Below are 21,398 nucleotides of genomic sequence, written 5' to 3' on the forward strand. Positions count from 1 at the left end.
GCCCCAGAACTAGAGTTCTCTGTTCGCTCTGATGCTTCCTTCAGAAGGTGTTCCACTCGTGGCAGCAGCATGTTCTCTTTTTAAAGACCCTCAAACATCCACAGAAGTGGTTACATAAGGAAACCTCATTGCCGGGAATAAAAGCAGAGAATGAATGGGAGTGAGTGCATTTCCTTCTGACTCACCCTGTGGATTGAGAAAGATAATGGTACCTTAGGGATGGAAGCTTTGCCTGGTTTAATGCAGTGAGTAGGGAGTTTATTCCAAAACTAAGAAGGGACTCTGAGACAGTTAATATCAATGTCTACACTGAAAAGCAACCTGAAATCTAGGTTTAAAGACCGTGCCTCTGTTAGAAGATCCCCTCCTCTTTTCCACCTCACTCTTGATGTCTCTAAGGAAGCCCCTACAGAGTAAGACACTGAAAGGCTTTCCTCTTCCCAAAATATTCTATAACAGGGACCAAAGTCCTCACCATGCAAGTCATCCTTTGGGGTTAAAGCATTGGATTAAAATTCAATCATGTTATATATGATGAGTACTACTAATCTACTAGCATTTGCAATTACACTAATGAGATGAGCTTATGAGATGAGCTATATGTCACCTAGGAAAGAAAACAAAGGAGGTTGGCACAGGGCAGGTACAGTTTTGCTGTCGGAGGAGAGAAACCCTCTCCATCTGGAGGCACCTTCCTCATCTTTTCATCCTGCCCATTCTCTGTCCAGTGAAGTCTTACCCGGCCCAAAGCCAAGAGCCTAAGTGAAGACGGCGATAGCCCTGAGGAATGCACACACTGCCTTCCCCACAGTGCTCTCCCGGCGACCAGGCTGCCTGCGTGGTGATGCTACAGTTCGTGTCTGATATCTCTGGAGTCCCCCCGCTGGAGCATCATACCGGCGGTACGCACCTTGTTCAACCCAGTCATTCAACAAACACCTGCCACAGGCTTCAACTTGGAAAGAACAGAGGGAAAGCGGAGAGATGTTCTATAGGAAAGATCCCATTAAGAGGCAAAACAACCAAAAGCTTGTTTAAGGCAAGAAAGTAAAAGCTGATGTGGAGGGGAGGAGTCCAAATCGCGGAGTGCTGCAGGGTGATGACTTTAGATTGTCGCACTTTCTTCTCTGAGCCTGGGATGAACTGGGAGGATTTAAGTCCTGGGATGCTCTGACCTGCTCGGGAGGATAAAGGATCAGGCTGTTTCTTCGTGATGAGTGGTTATAAATTGGTCTGTTTTAAGAGGATTTGGGAGATGTAACCTTAAACTTAAGGAACTACTGAGAGAGAAGGGGAAAACTTGTTGCACAGTAGTGACACCTTCATTTGTAGGTGATGAATTGGAAAGGTGGGATTCCTAATGCGTTATGTCAGGTTATTTCAGCTGCTCGCGAATCAGGGTTTCTAAAATAAAATCTGATATTTGAAAATTGGATTTGGGTAGACAGAGCTTTTCAGGATCATGTCTTTTGTGGAAATAAAAATGAACGTAACATTTATGTACCTTTCCAACCCCGGCACCACGGGGGGCAGGCTTGCCCAGGTTTGGCTCAGTTTTATTTTATTTAATCCTCATGACTTGCCTTTGGTTGTCCCTGCTTTTCAGATAGGGAAACAGAGCCTTAGAGAGACGACGTTTCTTTTGCAAGGTCATCTATGGGCATATAGCAAAGTTTTCTACCTACCTGTGAATCCTTTGCTTTCTCCTCTGTTATAACTGTGAGTTTGATCTTCCTTGTGTAAACTGAGTCATATTTGTCCTGTAGAGCCTGGCTATTGCTGAAGGAAGTCTTGTCAAGTTCTTGTCTAGCCATGATGATCTGTGTGCATATTTATATAACTTTATTCTTTACTGACATGGGTTTGACTGGAACTGTTGGTAAGGCTGCCAAGGACAGAAGCAGCAAGGTAGCCCTAACCTGGTAGCTAAGTGCCCAGACCACAGGACAAGGTTACTCTGACCTGCTGATGAAATGAACCACATGGGCGGCTAGCATGTATAACCAGCTCCTTATAACTTACACTCATCTGTCTCCATCTTGGTCTTTGACATTTGCAAACATACAGGTCAAATAAGTTTTTGTCCTATCTAACTGCTCCTTGAAGGTACTTAAATTCTGCACAAATCTTTTGCATAATTTGTTTTTAATTTGTATCCATTTGAAATCAAACAACAGAAGAGTCTATGTTCCTATCCTGAGCCCCAGCTGTGATTGAAGCAATTCTCTTGTGAGCTAGCAAAGAAACTCGCCTCTGGAGGTCACTGGCAGGAATGTGAACACCCTGTTGAGAAAGAAAATGTTAAAGAACTGTTAGAAACCCTGGCAAATTGTAATATGCAATTTCGCAAATGACTCCAGTGCAATTCTGGAAATGCAGCTTCTCTACCTCTTCTGGCACAGAATAAAATAATATTAATAACAGGTCAGACAGTGTAATAATCCCAAATAGGAGGTCAAAAAAAAGGGGGGGGGAGTATATAGACAGAAATGACTCAAGTGGCCACAGATTCTAATAAGAACATCTGCTTCCATAGAGTTTAGAATTTAAAAAAATTGAAGTTTTTTCTACTTCTCGTAAATGTATTTGACATTTTCAAGTTCTTTGTTCATATCATGGAAAGTTACTAGAAATGTCTCATCTTGTCAAGTGCACATCGCTTTAATGGCTTTTATAAAAATGTAGACCCCATCCTTTGTGTACAGAGTGTTCACATATGTCATGGCTCTATCTGATGAGTCTAACCAGAGAGAGGACCGGTCTTCTCCATGATGCAATCTCCCTTTTCCCTGGGAATTAGAGCCAGGAAATAAACTTCTCCAAGCAGTTTATATAGCTTCTGAGGGGTGACCGATGTTGTCCAGTGTGCTAGGGTCCCTACAGTCTCCCCCTTTTTTACTTCTTTTAACATCTCTACAATTTTTTTTTTTTTCTGTCAATTCAGGCCATTTGCTCACTAATCTGTTCTGCCCACGTTCAGGCCAGAAGCTTCCTCAGCCTGCTCCCACCTTCTGTACTCTTCCATCCACCAGCCACAACTTACCAAGAGAGCTGCTATCCTAAGGTGACATTGGCTTTTACAATGAACAGAGCACACACATGGCCATGTCATGCTTTGATTTCACACCAGCTCTGTGATAGTAATTTTATCCCCATTTTTGCATGTAAGGAAACTTCATTGAGTTTGGTAGATTTACACTTACAGGAACACTAGTCCTCTGACTTGTTCTGTAGATCCAAACCTGCCTCCCTGAGGGAAATTCATTTCCTGCGTTGCTGTCCCTGGGTGGGGTTTGAGGGAGAAGGAGGTCCCTGAGGGTCCGCCATGCTGCTACTATCTGTGGGCTTTGTCACCTGACCCCACTCCTGCTCTCTGTCCTTCGCACTTTATCTCAATCTTAAATACCATTGAAGGGGGATAATCATTGACAACTTTTTCTTTTCTTTTCTTTTCTTCTTTTCTTTTAGAAAGAGAATGTGCATGTGAGTCAGGGGGCACGCAGAGGGAGAAGGAGAGATTCCTAAGCAGGTGCCCCACTCAGTGTGAGCCTGACTCAGAGCTCGATCTCATGACCCTGAGATCACGACCTGATCCAAAATCAAGGTCAGACACTTAACTGACTGAGTCACCCAGGTGCCCCTCATTACCACTTCTTTGATTATTTTTACTTTAAAATTATCCTGACACTCAGCGTTAAGTTTATTCTTTCATAAAACCCTCTTCTTTGGGACTGCTTCTTGCCCTCCTGCATTTATCTCTTTGTGAGAATGCCTTCTTAAGGCTGAAGTCTTGCTGGAAGTGCTTATGCGCAGACCCAGGAGAACCTGAAGGTATTTGCTCTCAGATGAGGAGGAGATAACATTCATTCAGCAATAGCTTGTAAACACTTTATCTGTACTATTTCATGTAATCCTCAAAACTGTCTTACAAGGGAGGCCCTATTTATGTTCCCGCATAGCCAATGAGGAGACTGAGGCTCAGAAATTTAAGTAATTTGCCCGCTATCACACAACAAATAAGAGCAGAGGGTTCCTACCGGATCTGTGTCACAGCAACACCCATTCTCTTTACACTGCTGACCTCCTGGAGGCTTTACAGTCTAGCAGAGGGGAGGAGACCGATGCCCAAGAAATGATCTGCAGTGCATGTTACAAAGGATCAGAGACAAGTGAATGGTGGAGATGGGGAGTTCTGTGGACATTCAAAGGATTCCTCACAGAATCCTCTTAGAGAGAAATTTGGTTCCTCTTGGAGAGAAATTAATCCCCAGAGCTTGTTTCCTGAGCTCACTGAGTTTCAGATATGGGAGGTGCTGATCTCCCAGGATGGGGGTGGGGGGGGCGGTCTCTGAATTCTGCAGGTGCCCAGGTTCAGTGCTGTGTCCTTCTCTTGGCGTCCTTCATTCTTCCTGGCTGCTGGAAGCTGCTCGGGGCACAGGAGGTCTACAGAGGAGACGGAGAACACACGGGCCGATGGAGCCCCACCGCTTAGCAGATGTACCCCCTTGAATGCTTTTCTGGCCTCTTTGATCTTCGGTAAAAACAAGAACACAAGAATGTCCTGCACGAGATGTGATGATGATGAGCTGTAACCTGTCTGACAGCTGGTAGGTTCTCCATACAGGATGGCCTTTAAAAAAATCCACCTGTCCTTGGAACAAAGGGCTTCACAGGTGTGGGGAAGACTTGGCAGAGGAGGCGGCGAAGAGCGGGTGTGGTGCTTAGAGAGGTTTGGGCTCCCAGGGTGGTGGACACAGTAAGAATTAAACGCCCTGGCAGGAGCTGGTTGCAGAGCTCGGCATACATCTCTTCAGGCAGGTCCAATGGTGAAGTGAGTTAGACCCGTGGACATATAACCTAATGTAAGCCTGATTTAAAGCAGAATTTTTCCACATCCCTGGATCATGAGTCACCTGAGTCACTTGTTTAAAATATGGATTTCCAGGCCCCTCCTCCCCGACCTAGCAGGCTCTGAACCAGGAGCTCTGGGACAGGTCCTGGAAATGCACATTTTCCCCAACCAGGTGATTTTATGATGAGGGAAAATTGGGAAAACATTGCTTTAAAATGTTCAAACTTCTTAGATGTCCACTAGATAATGGAATCTGTGTAACGGGTGATACTGAGACCCAGCAAGCTCAGCGCTGTGCCAAAATCTGTTCCCACTGGCTCAGGAGGGCTAACTACTCTGGAGAGTTAAATACTTGAGGAATTTGCGATTCAATTGTTAAAACAATCACGGCTACACTGTGGATTTCGCTTGGCCAGAGAGGAGCCTAAGGGTGCTGTTTCCTTCAGAACGCACGCAGGTCAGTGATAGACTGATATCACTGTGATAGACGCAGGTCAGCTCTTCTCTGGGTTTTGATTCATGGCTCACTCTGAATACTGCATTGTTTTTTTCTTTAGGGAATCCATAAGTACTATACGCAGAAGGACTTCTTTTTTTTTTTTTTTTTGTTAAGAATGGTTTGCTAGCACACCACCTAGCAAAAGTAATTAGTCTTGTTAGTAACTGGGCCAAGTTCACCTGTGTCCTTACTACTGGTCTAGGTACTTACTACTAGGTCCTTACTACTGGCCCAGACATTTTCTCCTCCTGCAGTTAGCATCCTCTATCATCCCTAGCACCTCCAGTCCTAGATAGATTTTTTTTTTAAAGATTTTTATTTTTATTTATTTGACAGAGAAAGATCACAAGTAGGCAGAGAGGCAGGCAGAGAGAGAGGGAGGAGGAAACAGGCTCCCCGCTGAGCAGAGAGCCCGATGCGGGACTCGATCCCAGGACCCTGAGATCATGACCCGAGCCGAAGGCAGCGGCTTAACCCACTGAGCCACCCAGGCGCCCCTAGATAGATTTTTTAAGGGCTCAAATTCTACAAAGGACCACCAGCTATGGAGTTGGATCATATTTTTGAGTTAGAGGATCTGAGCATTGGCTTTACACAACAGGGTCATGTCTCCCTCTAATGGACGGTAAAGAGTAAGACAAGTAAGATTTCTACTTGTTGAATCAGAAGGCTGTGTATAATTTATCATATGTGATGTATATAACACATGTTGAAACAATATATAGTAACTTAAGCAGCGGATTTCCAAGAGCAGCACAAAAATGTCCTTTTGTTTTCATTCACTCAATATTTCATTCATTCAGTATTTATCATTTACTTAACTATGTTTCAGATTATACTATGTTTCAGGTATAAAGCTGTGAATGACACCACACAAAGGCAAAGAATGAGAAAACTCATGATATGAAAGATTGCCAAGATATATAAAGGGAAAAAAAAACACAGTATAGGACGGTTATGAATATGTCATTTGTTTCGAGGCATCTGGGTGACTAGGTGGATTAAGCATCCGACTCTTGATTTCGGCTCAGGTCATGACCTCCAGGTCCTGGGATTGAGCCCCATGTCATGCTCCACACTCAGCGGGGAGTCTGCTCAAGCATCCCCTCTCTCCCTCTCCCTCTGCTCCTCCCCCTGCTCTCTCTCTCTCACTCTGAAATAAATAAATACATCCTTGGAAAAAATAAAATATAAAAATTTTATCATTTGTGGGGCGCCTGGGTGGCTCAGTGGGTTAAGCCGCTGCCTTCGGCTCGGGTCATGATCTCAGGGTCCTGGGATCGAGTCCCGCATCAGGCTCTCTGCTCAGCGGGGAGCCTGCTTCCTTGTCTCTCTCTCTCTGCCTGCCTCTCAGTGTACTTGTAATTTCTCTCTGTCAAATAAATAAATAAAATCTTTTAAAAAAAATTTTATCATTTGTGGGGCACCTGGGTGGCTCAGTGGGTTAAGCCTCTGCCTTCAGCTCAGGTGTGATCTCAGGGTCCTGGGATCCAGCCCTGCATCGGGCTCTCTGCACAGCAGGGAGCCTGCTCCCCCCCCACACCCCGCCTGCCTCTCTGCCTGCTTGTGATCTCTCTCTCTCTGTTGAATAAATACATAAAATCTTTAAAATACATATATCATTTGTTCAAAAGAAAGGAGAAAGAATACATACACACAAACTCACAGAAAATATTTCCAGAAACATACACACACAAAAAAACTACTAACATTAATTGATTTCCTTCTAGAAAGAAAAGATTATCTGGAAAATAGAGGTAAGAGAATTTTTGTTGTATTCCTTTTATATATTTTTAATTGCAAAGTATGTGAAGGTATTTCCTAATCAAAAATAAACAATGGAAATTAGCAAAGCAAGTCCTGTGTTCAGTTACTTGGGAGGACATTCACATACACATATAATAACCATGGAAAGAAGCATGCACAGTGTGCTAGCGAGCATGGGAAGAGGCATGGGGAGAAGATGTGGAAGCAAGAAAACTCTTTAGAGACCAGGTCAATGAGGACCTTCTATGCCAAGCTAAAGAGCTTTCACCTTATCCTGTAGGCAACAAGCCATTCAAAGACTTTAACAGGAAAGTAAAAAGTAGATTCACATTTTAAAGGATCATTCCAGGGGCTCCTGGGTGGCTCAGTCGGTTGAGTTTCTGCATCTTGGTTTCAGCTCAGGTCGTGATCTCATGGGTCTTGAAATATGCTCAGCAGGGAGTCTGCTTGAGGATTCTCTCCCTCTTCCCCTCCCCTCACTTTCACAGGCTCTCTATGTCTCTCTCTAAAATAAAGTTAAAAATCGTTTTTAAAAATAATAAAATAAAGGATCATTCCAATGGCCATGTGGGGCAAGATTGCAGGAAGTCTCAACTGGACTAGAGCCAGACCCCTTTTCGGTAACTTTCTTCCTTCAAAGACCTATTTTCTAGGGTTGGAATGCCTCAGCGTAAGAACAGAAATAGGCTTGGCTGAGTCTACGTTAAAGACAATTTATGGAATCTATTCAGATTACTTGTTCTTGGTCTGCAGAAAAGAGTAAATTATCCAATAACTGTAATTTACTTACAGTATCCTAGGCACACTAGCAAATACTGAATGGCACCTCACTAGTCCTTGCAATAATCCCATAAGCTAGGTCCAAGTATGCTGCTCAATTTTACAGATGAGAAGACCAAGACTCACATAGGTTAATGGCTTGCCAAGGTCAAATAGCTAAAAAATGAGACAAATGGACTTGAGCCTATCTGTCTCATTCCACAGCTCATGTTTTCAAGCATCGGCATACACAGGGTCTCTCCTCTGAGCTGTTCAACCAAACCCTCACTCCCTCTCACTGTCAAACCCGACTTCTAAAATATGCCCCTTCTCAACCCTCTTGCACTGCTGATGGGAATGCAACCTGGTGCAGCCACTCTGGAAAAGAACATGGACATTCTTCAAAAACTTACAAATAGAACAACCATAAAATTCAGCAATTGCACTACTATTTACTCAAAGGATACAAAAATACAGATTTGAAGGGCTACATGCACCCTGATATTTACAGCAGCATTATCAACAATAGGCAAACTATGGAGAGAGCCCGAATGTCCACTGACTGATGAATGGATCAAGAAGATACGGTGTAGGGGGGCACCTGGGTGGCTCAGTGGGTTAAGCCGCTGCCTTCGACTCAGGTCATGATCCCAGGCTCCTGGGATCGAGTCCCGAATCAGGCTCTCTGCTCAGCGGGGAGCCTGCTTCCCCCCCCCCCCCGCCTGCCTGTGATCACTCTCTCTGTCAAATAAATAAATAAAATCTTTAAAAAAATACTCCCCTCCCTTTAAAAAAATAAAAAAGAAGATACGGTGTAGGGGTGCCTGGATGGCTCAGTGGGTTAAGCACCTGCCCTCCTCCTGCCTTTGTGCTCACTGGCTTTCTCTCTCTCAAATAAATAAACAAAATCTTTAAAAAAACAAGATGTGAGATATATATAGATATACATATACATACACACACATATATAATGGAATATTACACAGCCATAAAAAAGAATAAAATCTTGCCATTTGCAACAACATGGATGGACCTAGAGGGTATTATGCTAAGTGAGGTAAGTCGGCCAGAGAAAGACAAATAGCCTATGATTTCATTCATCTGTGGAATCTAAGCAACAAAACAGATGGACATAGGAGAAGGGAAGGAAAAATAAAATAAGATGAAAACAACTACAACAGACTCAATGATAGAGAACAAACTGAGGACCAATGGAGGGAGGTGTGGGGGGGTGTTGGGCTAAATGGGTGACGAGTTCTAAGGAGGGGCCTCATGATGACCACTGGGTGTTGTATGTAGTGACAAATCACTGAATTCTACTCCTGCAACAATACTGTGCTGTATGTTAACTAACTAGAACTTAAATAAAAATTTAAAACAAAATAAGATGAAATAAAATGTTCCCCTTCCTTCCAGCAGCCCTAGGCAAAATGGCAGAAGGAGCAGTTAGACATTTTTCTCCTTCTCATGCCTCTCCCAGCTGCAGCCTCCATTTCCTCATCTCCCTCCCACCTCCCCTCAGCTCTTCCCCGTCTCTTCATTTCTCTCCTACCTCCCTTCCCCGCTCGTCTCCTTCCGCCTCCCCGCGTCTCTCTCTCAGCTTCCCCGTGCTTTGTGGTTCTTCCGCCCTGTTCCACTGGAGATGCAGGCCTTCTCTGCTCCTTTCCCCAAATCAGATCTCCTGAAATGCAGGACACTGAGACAGAGAAGGACTGAGACCTTAAAATAAGGTTCTAAGGGTGGCATTTCAGGCATCCTCCAGCACTGAGGACTGAGGCGCGCTAGGAAGACAGCCAGTCTTTTCGCAACTTGCTGAGTAAAGTACGGTCTTCGCAGATGCCTCTTCTGTCACATGAGGAGCTCCACATATTTACTGCAAAGAGTAGTTTACGGCATTAAAATGGAAAAATTAAAATTACATGGGGCGATCTCACAACCTTGAGATTCTAACTTGAGCCAAAACTCCGAGCTGGGTGCTTTGGCCAGCTGTGCCAGCCAGGTGCCCCTCCATACCATTAGATTTGATTTGCTACACTTTTCTTGGCAATTGATCTGTGATTTTCTTTTCTTGGAACATCTTCATCTGGTTTTGATATCAAGGTAATGCTCTCATCCTGAAATGAGTTGCAGTTTGTTTTCTCTTTGCCCCATGAGTTCTTTGGGAGTTTTTTCCTTTTCTTCTGTGTTCTTTGGGATTTTTCAACTTCATGTTATAAACACCATACTGTGTTTTTTTGTTTGTTTAAAAGGCCCGTTATCTTTAGAAGAGATTTGAATTGAGAAATCATGTCTATTTACCCATGTAGTTAGTATTTCTGGTGTTTCCAGCAAAGATACAGATTTCCATCTGGTATCATTTTCCTTCTGCCTGAAAAACTTACATTTCAAAGAAATGAGGGACACCGGACTGGCTCAGTAGATAGAGCATGTGACTCCTGATCTCAGGGTTCTGAGTTCGAGCCCTGTGTTGGGTGTAGAGAGTACTTAAAAATAAAATCCTTCTTTAAATTACCATTAAAAAAAACACACAAAGAAATGAGCTATTTAGCCACAAAAAAGATATGGAAGAACCTTAAATGTGTATTTCTAAGTGAAAGAAACCAGTCTGAAAAATCTACATACTATTAGCTTACAACCATACAACATTCTGGAAAAGGTGAAACTATGGAGGTGGTATAAGGATCAGTGGTTGCCAGGGGTTCAGGGAGAAGAGGGGGAGCACAGAGCATTTTTAGGGCAGTGAAACAATTCTGTGTAACACTGTAATCGGGGATAGATGAATGTGCATTTGTCAAAATCCATAGAACAGTACAACACAAAGGGTAAACCCTAACTACGGACATTCATATAAAATCTGTCAGTATAGGTTTATAATAATGAGCGTATCACACTGACGCAAAATGTCAATTACAGGAGAAACTGGGGCCATGGAGGAGGTATAACGTAACTCTACTTCCTGTGCAATTTTCCTGTGAAGTTAAAACTACTCTAAAAATTAAAAGTCTATTTTTAAAAACTATTTCTATTTTTTTACACTGCAGATCTGCTGGTGATTCTTTTTTTTTTTAAGATTTTATTTATTTATTTGACAGAGATTACAAGTAAGCAGAGAGGCAGGCAGAGAGAGAGGAGGAAGCAGGCTCCCTGCTGAGCAGAGAGCCCAATGTGGGGCTCGATCCCAGGACGCTGGGATCATGACCTGAGCCGAAGGCAGAGGCTTTAACCCACTGAGCCACCCAGGCACCCCTGGTGATTCATTCTTTTAACTTTTGTACATCTGGAACATACTTGTTTTACCTTCGTTTCCAGAAGGTATTTGTACTTGTAATATTTGTAATTTTTACACTGACAATTCTTTGTTGTTGTTCCTTTAAGTATGTTGTACACCTAGCTTCTCAGTTGTGTATTTTGATGAGAAATCTTCTGTCATTCTTACCTTTATTTCTTCAGGCATAAAATATTTTTTTCTTTTCTAGCTTCTCATTTCTCTTCATCACTGTGCGTCAACCAGCATTCAAGCGGAGAATCGGAACCAAAGAGAGATTTGTTGCAAGGAATGGGTTTATGTGATGGTGTGGGCTGGCTAAGTAAGCCTGAAATCCACAAGACAGAGAGTCAGGAAGGGCACTGGAACTCTCAGGCTCAGGAAGAACTCCATCTTCTAGGAACAAGCTACATCCGACCTCTACCTGGGGAAGACACTGGGGTTGTGGACCACTTCTCTCTCTGACCAGTTTCATTTACTTCCAGCTGCTCTCTGAGACTTCAGATCCCTCTGGCCTTTGGTACTATTGCTAGAATCTGCAAGTCTACCCCCATTCCCAGTGTATTTTGTGGAGACAGAGATGGAAACGGGCAACATGAAGAAACGTACATGGATGTTCAGCTATTTCTCGTATATCATGGTCCAGCATTTGTTTCAGAGCTTGAACAGAAATTCGAATGGCTCTCGGGTGCTTGACACTGCCATCCTGAAAGACACCTATGAGAGAATTAATCAGGTTATTTCATGGAATTCATGGGCTGAGAGCATCTATTTCTCTCTTAGAAAGAATTCTGAATGGAAATCTTGGCTAGATCATCCCTGAGGCCTATACTATACCCCGCCCCCACCAACCTGTAACTCCCTTTACTTGGAGGAGAAAATTCAATTTAGATGCCTCCCTCTACTTGATTCTCCCCTCTCACTTTTTTTTTTAAGGGTTTTATTTTTTGTAAGTTTCGTGGGGCTCAAACCAACAGCCACAAGATCAAGAGTCACATGCTCCCCTGACTGAGTGAGCCAGGCATCCCGTTCTCACTTTCTATCCTTAGAAAGCTCGCCGGCAGGAACAGCACGGTTCCACCGAATCCCAGTTCTCCAGCCCGATAGCCCATGCACTGTGGACACATTTAGGGATGCAGCCCGGGCAGGCAACCTGGACTCCTTAACCACCACCCTCTGACTTCATCTCTATCCCCTCTCCTTCTCGCCACTTGGAAATGAGAGCAACTGCACCCTTAGAAGCCTACTTTCAATAGTCCTTCCGCAGTCACTTTTTTTCTCCTGAGTAGAAAGTCCTGATAATTTTCCAAAGCTACAAAGCAATTTTGACATTATTTTTTTTTATCATCCTTAATCACTAGTACATAATGCCTGATAAAAGGGAATCAGACAAATCAGGAGCATAAGTTTTATCAAAAGGAAAAAAAAGAGACTTCTGTTCAATTCCCTTCTACCTCTTACTAGTATTTCATATTGCACAAGTGGCTTAAAATTCCTGAGCTTCAGTCTCCTTACTGGTAAAAACAAAAACAAAAACAAAAAATGGTGGCAATAATACCCAGGCATTTTGTGAGAATTCAATGAGATAATAGACCTAAAGCATTTGACACAGTGCCTCATATGCAGTAGATATTCAGTAAATGGTAGCTATGATTGCCAAATTCTTTTTTCTTTCACCACAATGGGTAAAAGAATAATATGGCATTTCTACATTCCCTCCAGAATGCAAAAATGAATTAATACACATCACTGCTTAAAAGAGTATGTTATCTAAGTGGAAGGCATTCCACAGCCAAGGATCCTTGACATAATACGATTTTAACAAGACCTTTTCGGTTATAAGTAATAAAGAATCTTGACTCAAGGGGCCTACACAGAAGGACATGTAACATCTCATCAACAAGTCCGGGTGTAGGGCAGCACCAAACTGCATTCCAAATTCAGAAGCTCAATATTGTCATTAAGTCTGTCCTTTCCAGCTTCTGCAGTCCTTGGTGTGACCCACCTCCTTCTAGAGTCTAGACAGAGTCGTTCAAGGGTCACATTCAGCCACAATGTGCAGAAGAAAAGAGGATTACCTCATTCCTGGGTCTTTTCTGAAAGCAAGGAAAACCTTTCCAGAAGTTCCTCCAGCATATTTCTCATGTCTCCTTGGCCAAACTGGTTGATAATCATACCTCTAGACCAATCACTGGCTAAGGGAAAGGGTCTTACCTAGTTTCAACCTACCAGGATTTCTCTCTTCTCCAAGCAAAGGACAGCAAAGAAAAAGTGGAACCCAAACACACATGGGGTTCTAACAGAAAAAAAAAAAAAAAGAGGGAAATGGCTGTTAGGTAAGGAACCAAATGCACCTGCTACACTTAGGATACCAGCTCCATGAGATTGACTCAGGGCTGCTTTGGATTCCTGTATTTAAATGCAGTGTAATAAAGGATGGAGAAACCTTGGTAGGTTTGTGCCCAGCCAAGACCCATTATGGGGGACACCTGGCTGGCTCAGTTGGAAGAGCAGACTCATGAACGTGGGGTTATGAGTTTGAACCACATGTTGGGTATAGAGATTACTAAAAAAATAAACTGTTTTTGAATATTTTATTTATTTGAGAGTACATGTGTGCACGTGTGTGTGAGAGCAGTGGGGGGGTGCAGAGGAAGAGGGGGAGAGAAAGAATCTCAAGCAGACTCTGCACTGAGCACAATCCGCAGCAGGGCTCAGTCCCAGGACCCTGAGATCATGACCCAAGTGGAAATCGAGAGTTGGAGCCTTAACCCTCTGAACCACCCAGGTGCCCCTAAAAGAATAAACGTTAAAAACACAAAGCGCTGTTATAGAAAAACCCACTGAAACCCTAAAACAATAAAAAGTGAGGAAGGTGTTTGAAGATGCAAATCAGCACCATGTCTATTGCAATAGTATATAACGTACAATTATTTCGTATGCAATTATAAACACGGTTTCTAAAGACAAGGTTATATAGGAGTGTAGTTTGCCTTTTTCAAGAGATCCTGGGAAACTTTTACATACAGAACTTCCATTTGCTTTCTTTTTTAAAAAAAGATTTTATTTATTTATTTGACAGAGAGAGAGAGAGAGATCACAAGTAGACACAGAGAGGTAGGCAGAGGGGGAGGGGGCAGCAGTCTCCCTGCCGAACAGGGAGCCTGACGTGGGACTCGATCCCGGGACACTGAGATCATGACCTGAGCTGAAGGCAGAGGCTTAACTCACTGAGTCCCCAGGTGCCCCAGAGCTTCCATTTGCTTTAGCAGCTAAACCAAAGCAGTATTACATCTTTCCATCTTGCCTTTCTCCTTAAAAGTTCTTATTAGATGCAAGAAAAATGGCATATTGATTTCAAAATCTCATTTACAGTGCGTTCAAAATACTTAACAATTCAATCTGTCTGACCTACTCCTACATCCATGTTCCTGGTCATTCTCTGTCAGTTACCTAATACAAAATGAAGCCATTTTTTTTTTATTAGATTTTTGTTCACAGTTCTCCAAAATCATTTCAACTTGCAGCTATGCTTAGGAGATTGGAAGATACTAAAAATTACAGAGAAAGGATATTGACTTAGGGAGTGATTTTTAAGTAATTGTGGAGCTCTACAGGCTTAGGGGGTGTTAAGGTATACTAAAGAAAACTATATGAAAATGCATTAAGAGAAGAACTTAATATTACTTTATAAAACTTTAACTTAAATTCATATCTGGGCCTCTTGACATTTCAAAACTTAATGTGTGATTCCCAGTAGAATCCCAGAACAATTTTGCTTCACATTTTAAAAGCCTACATTTCTTCCCTAGCTTTACATCCTCACCTCACCATTGCACAATGCTACAGTCAATGATTGACATTGGTGACATCAAGAGGTCTCACACCTGTGCTGTGCAACAGGTACTAATCCTTGGTGCAGGGGAATTCATTGTTTATGCTCTAAAGCTTTGTGAACAACACAGGGAAATTTATTAACAAAATTAGAACATGGAATTTTTCTTAGGCAGAATAGCCATACTTTTTCCATAGAAAAAGTGTATGTGTGTGTGTGTGTGTGTGTGTGTGTGTGTGTGTCAGAGAGAGAGAGAGAGAGAGATGTGACCACTCCCTCTGACTAAATTGAAAGGATTTTAAAATGTAAACTCACAATCTCAGACCATTTATTTCAGATTACTGAGCCAAGCAATTTAACTATGAGAAATAGATTTGATATTCTTGTCAGTAAGAGTTGAAGGCATAATTTAATCATTAAGTTATTTGAATGTAGATTTATACTCCCTGCTGGCAGTGTTTCTCTTCTGCCTATTCATTTGTCCATGAAATCAAATACAGGTTTGAAACATCTATAATTACCCCAAAACAGATCTGTCTGTAAACTGCCTTTGAAGAATTAAACTACCATGTTTTACTTGACAAGTAAACTTTTATGTACAAATATCTGCTCACAAATGAAATAGGGGTAAATCTGTGGCTATAATAGGAGTAGTCTGCTCTAAGTCAAAACTTAAAATATTTACATGTATTCAGAGATTTGTATTCACCAAGCATCTCAGGCCACTGAATGTAATTAAGGTATATCAAATGGGAAAAAAATGATCTTACAGTAATAGGAATATTTTATCTTGTCAAAAAAAATGATTTGGCCACAATACCTTAGCAAGACATAAGCCACACACTTTCAGCAAAAATTGAAGATGGGGACTTGTACTTTGGCAACATAGAGTTTACTTCCCTATTTTTCCTGCTACTTCAGTACAACTAAAAACACTGGACACTATATATAAAACAAGTGCAAGATGACTCTGAAAGTTGAGAGAAGAAAGCAGACCAGCCAGGGACCTATGCAACAATATGGTGGTTAGTTGCCTGGATTTTCTTTGATGCCCCAAGTATCCCAGACTTGAAACAGAAGTCAGCTGGTCATAAATGCAACAGCTTAAAAAATTTTAAGGGATTATTATTGTCTTAGTTTATTTGAGTTGCTATTACAAAATACCACACATTGGGTAACAACATAAATTTATTTCTTACAGTTGTGGAGACGGGGAAATCCTGCCTGGGTCCTCACATGGTGGAAGGGGCAATAGATCCCTCTAGAGCCTCTTTTATCAGGGTGCTAACCTCATTCGTGAGGCAGAGGGAGAAGAAGCAGCAGACTCTCCACTGAGCAGGGACTCGATCCCCAGACCCCAGGATCATGACCTGAGCTGAAGGCAGGTACTTCACTGGCTGAGCCACCCAGGCACATCTGTGTTCATCACTCTTATCAACACAGGGCTGAAAGATTTAGCCAATGCAATAGAGCAAGAAAAGGAAATAAAATGAATACAGATTGGCAAGAAAGATATGAAATTTTGTGCCCCCCAAAATTTCCTAAAGGGGAAATGTGTGTATTTAAGATAGCTTTTAAAATGAGGATTCATTCATTCAGCAACAAACAAATTCACCACAGTGCAGGTTTGATCATTCATTCATTCCACAAATTTATTTCAATACTAGAACATATTTATTGAATGTCAGCTAAATTTCAAACATCATTCTAGCTGTAAGGATTCAGCAGTGAACAAAATAGATAAAATCTCTGTCTTTATAGAATCTCTATTTAGCAGAGGGTAAGGATGGGACAGAAAGTAAATGAAATCAATACATCACATACTATACATTTGACAGAGGTAAGTACTATGGAGAAAAATAAAACAGGGAAGGGGGAGAATGAATACAGGGAGCGTGAGGGAGCTGCTACAATTTCAAAGAGAGTGGTCAGGAAAGGTCTCAGCAAGAATGTGAGATTTGAGCAAATCCTTGAAAGAACTGATGACAGTGAGCCATGCAGCTATCTGGAGTGCCATAGGAAGGGGGAACAGCAAATGCAAAGGCCTGATGTGGAAGTATGAATGGTGTCTTTGAGAAACTGTATGACTAGAATGAGAGACAGAGAAAAAGCAATTGGAGATAGAGGTCCCAGGAAATGGAACCCTAGTATGTAAGACCCTGTAGGCCACCCTGAGGCCACTGTAAGCACCCTGGAAAAGATTTCCACAGGACTGAGAAAAATCTAGATAGAAGGAAAGGCAAGAACAAAGATGGAGAAGTAAGGGTGAGGGGGAACTTTTGAAGAACACAAGAACTCTTTCCAGAATCATAGATTATCTAGAGGAATAAGAGAGATAAATAAGGGTGGAAAACATAATCAGAAAGGCCTGGATATACCACTGAGGCATTGGAACTTAATTTGTGAGGCAATGGGGAGCCATTAGAAGCATGAGTGAGAACTCTGAAGCTGTGCTTTATAACAATTAGAATGGTCAGAAGAGTAGAGTCTGGCAGCTAGTAAGTGCAGAACAAATACCATAATTTTAAACATTTTTTAAAAAAAGATTTGATTTATTTATTTGAGAGAGAGAGAATGAGTGAGAGAGAAGCATACACCCTCTTGAGCAGGGAGCTCAATCCCAGGACCCCGAGATCATGACCTGAGCTGAAGGTGGACGCTTAACTGACTGAGCCACCCAAGCACCCCAACAAATACTATAATTTTAAGTATCATTGTTTTCCCTCTTCTCATGAAATAATTAATTCAGGTAAGGATCATCAATGAATGAGGAAGCCATGAAGTGGAAAGTTGATGGGAAACTGGATAAGCTCACAGTAAGTTAACATAGGTTATAAGACATCATGTAAAAACAGCCTCAGTAACGTGAAAGAAGTGTGCATGACAAAAGTCAGGAAGTAGGATACGGAAAGGGAACTAAAGGACAAGTCAAGAACAACAAGACCCTCATTTCACTAATCCAACGATCAAGAGATATCAGAAATAGTTGAGAGAAGAAGAAAAACTGTCAGTATATTAAGTCACAACAATAACTAATGGAGGAACTAAGAATAATATAACCTTATTGGAAAGATGGGGAAAAGGATATGGAGGACTAGGGTGGGTCACCTAGATCTTCTGCCATGGCTGGAAGTCAAGAGATAATTTCTTTTTTTTTTTTTTTTTTAAAGATTTTATTTATTTATTTGACAGAGAGAAATCACAAGTAGTCAGAGAGGCAGGCAGAGAGAGAGAGAGGGAAGCAGGCTCCCCGCTGAGCAGAGAGCCCGATGTGGGACTCGATCCCAGGACCCTGAGATCATGACCTGAGCCGAAGGCAGCGGCTTAACCCACTGAGCCACCCAGGCGCCCAATCAAGAGATAATTTCTAAAGTTGATTTCAAAAAGGGGAAATTCTTTCCTTCTTGTGGTAGATAGCTAGTATTAGAGTTAACGATGGAATTAGGAAATCCTCATTTTACAACCACCATAATAAAATTTGATTCAGGAATCATCTATGGATGCATGGGGTATGGGCCAAGTTTGATAAGAAACAAAATACTTACTCAGCATCAAAATTTCTCTTCATAGTATACTTTTTAAAATGCTTTTATTTATTTCTTTATTTACAGTAATCTTTATCCCCAACATGGAGCTCAAACTCATGACCCCAAGAGTCACATGCTCTTCTGACTAAGCCAGCCAGGCACCCCAACAATATACTCATTAACTGTGAAAGGAAAAATGATGCCTCTACACCAGAGGAATACAATACCTTAAGCAAGTGACCAAAATAAGGGGCAAACAGAGGCGCCTGGCTGGTTCAGTTGCTCAGTTGGAAGAGGTTTAAGTTCAAGCCCCATGTTGTGTGTGGAGTCTACAATCAATCAGTCAGGCAAACAGATATCAGGTGCCTCTGGATATAACCTGAGAAGGACAAAACACCATCATGTTTGTATTGTATTGTGTTGTATTCCACTCAAAAAACTCATAACCTAGGGTACCTGGGTGGCTCAGTTAGTTAAGCATCTGCCTCCCGGTCAGGTCACCATCCCAGGGTCCTGGGATGGAGCCCCACATCAGGCTCTCTGCTCTGCAGGAAGCCTGCTTCTCCCTCTCCCATTTCCCCTGCTTCTATTTCCTCTCTCACTGTCTCTCTCTGTCAAATAAATAAATAAAATCTAAAAAAAAAAAAAATGCATAACCTGGATCTAATCATGAGGAAACAATATCAGACAAATCCAATGAGAGACATTCTAAAAAAAGACTGGCCTTTATTTTTCAGAAGGCTTAGTATCTTTATATATTTTTAAAGATTTGGTTTATTTAAGAGAGAGAGAAAGAGAGAGCACAAGCGGGGAGAGGAGCAGAAGGAGAGGGAGAAGCAGAGCAGGGAGCCTGACATGGGGTTTGATCTCAGAACCCTGAGATCTTGACCTGAGCAGAAGTCAGATGCTTAACCAACTGAGCCATCCAGGAACTCCAGAGGTTTAGTATCTTTAAAGACAAATGAAAGGCTGAGAAATTATTACAGATGGAAATTAGACATGGAGAGGGCACCTGGGTGGCTCAGTGGGTTAAGCTGCTGCCTTCGGCTCAGGTCATGATCTCAGGGTCCTGGGATCGAGTCACGCATTGGGCTCTCTGCTCAGCGGGGAGCCTGCTTCTCTCTCTCTCTCTCTCTCTCTGCCTGCCTCTCCATCTGCTTGTGATCTCTCTCTGTCAAATAAATAAAATAAATTCTTAAAAAAAAAAAAAAAAGGAAATTAGACATGGAACTAAATGCAATTCATCATGCTGGACCGGATCTTATATGAGAAATAAAATAATGCTATAAAAAACATTACTGGGACAATGACAAAATTGCAATATATAATATGGAGTCAATATAAGATTTATTGAATTGTTTCTAGTCCTGACAAGATGAAATAAGCACATGCCACCCTATTCCTCCTGCTAATCACAAAACAAACAAATAAACCTGGAAAAAATCCATAAAGCAATTGACAGAAGACCAAAAGCTGAAGAAAAGACAAACTGGCTAGTGACCTTGGACATTGAGTTCCCTGGAATTTTGTTTGCCTGCAGCATATCCAGGCCTGAGCACAGGGAAGGTCCCCAATCCAAAAATATCAATGGGCACATACCAAAAGTCTCCCAAGAAAAAGCCCACTCTCTCTGGCTACCTAGCCAGAAAAGAAAGCTTCCCAAACCCACCCTACTCAAGGCAAACCTGTCAAAAAGTCTACTTTTCTCTCACTCCCTTTTATTTTTTTTTAAGATTTTATTTATTTATTTGACAGACAGAGATCACAAGTAGGCAGAGAGGCAGGCAGAGAGAGAGGAGAAAGCAGGCTCTCTGCCAAGCAGAGAGCCCGATGTGGGGCTCGATCTCTGGACCCTGGGATCATGACCTGAGCCGAAGGCAGAGGCTTTAACCCACTGGGCCTCCCAGGTGTCCTCTCACTCCCCTTTTGCTTCCACTGTCTCCCACCCTTGACAGACCCACTGGACTGCCTGGTACTTCATTAAAACCTGGGCTGCCACTGCAGCCCTAGGTAAGCACTGTTCTACTTATGGGTCAACCAAGCTGAGTTTGGGGAGGATCTTTTGACAAAAACTTCATCTTTTAAAGGGTCTGGGCCCTCTTTTCTGTCACCTTTGTCCCATAGGGCAGTCAAAGATCTCTTTGTTTAGGCTAAGCAAATGCCCTCAGTGCAAAGGAACTTAAAAATGGCTTTCCCCTGGAATGCCTGCCCAGATTTTCCCTTCATTTTGAATCTGTTCTTTACTCCTTTGTCAACTCTTAGATAATATAGTAAAAGTTTCTTCTCAAAAGTAACAATCTTTTATTACTTAGGTATTTTATTATTTAGATCTTGTCAACAAAAGAGTTTGTGATAGGGCACCTGGGTGGTTTGGTCAGTTAGGTGTCTGACTCTTGATCTCAACTCAGGTCTTGGTCTCAAGGTCCTGAGTTTAAGCCCTTCATGGAGCCCTCCACTGAGCCCCACATGTTGATACTGAGATCAGGAGTCAGATGCTTCCCCAACTGAGCCACCCAGGCACTGCTTAACTAAATGTCTGTGCTAGGTTCTCCCAGAAAAGGGAGGCCTAGGCAACTAATCCACAGTTTCCTGGTCAACACGTGTTACCTGATCTGGCTCTGAACCATCCCTTTGCTACATATAAGGAAAGTAACCTTGCAATAACCAATCTGCTTTTACCTAGTATGATTTCTCTGTGCCTGCTTCCTTGTGCCTATAAGTCTTTTTTTTTTTCCTACAAAAGACCAAAAGTTGGTCTTTTTTGTATAGCTCCTTGGTGAACTTTTCTGCTAGAGTGGATGTTCCCCAATTCATGAATTAGTGAATAAAAGCCTACTAGATCAGTAAATTATGGAAAATTTTCTTTTAACGGGAGGGAAAGAGGTTTTATAATG

At 42.2% G+C, this 21,398-nt stretch overlaps 1 protein-coding gene across 1 annotated transcript in view; it reads right to left on the reverse strand.

Moving 5' to 3' along the window:
* Positions 1-2,134: 2,134 nt before the first annotated feature.
* LOC116590222 overlaps positions 2,135-21,398 on the reverse strand; it is a 29,377-nt gene continuing 10,113 nt past the window's right edge. Inside the window, exons 3-5 of the mRNA XM_032341822.1 lie at positions 11,752-11,859; positions 11,314-11,470; positions 2,135-2,283 (exon numbers count right to left, since the gene is read on the reverse strand). Coding sequence (XP_032197713.1) covers positions 11,358-11,470; positions 11,752-11,859 — 221 coding nt within the window. The 3' untranslated portion in view covers positions 2,135-2,283; positions 11,314-11,357. The remainder of the gene's footprint in view (positions 2,284-11,313; positions 11,471-11,751; positions 11,860-21,398) is intronic.

The sequence above is a fragment of the Mustela erminea genome, chromosome 5 (genome assembly GCF_009829155.1).
Source record: "Mustela erminea isolate mMusErm1 chromosome 5, mMusErm1.Pri, whole genome shotgun sequence".
Lineage (NCBI taxonomy): Eukaryota > Metazoa > Chordata > Mammalia > Carnivora > Mustelidae > Mustela > Mustela erminea.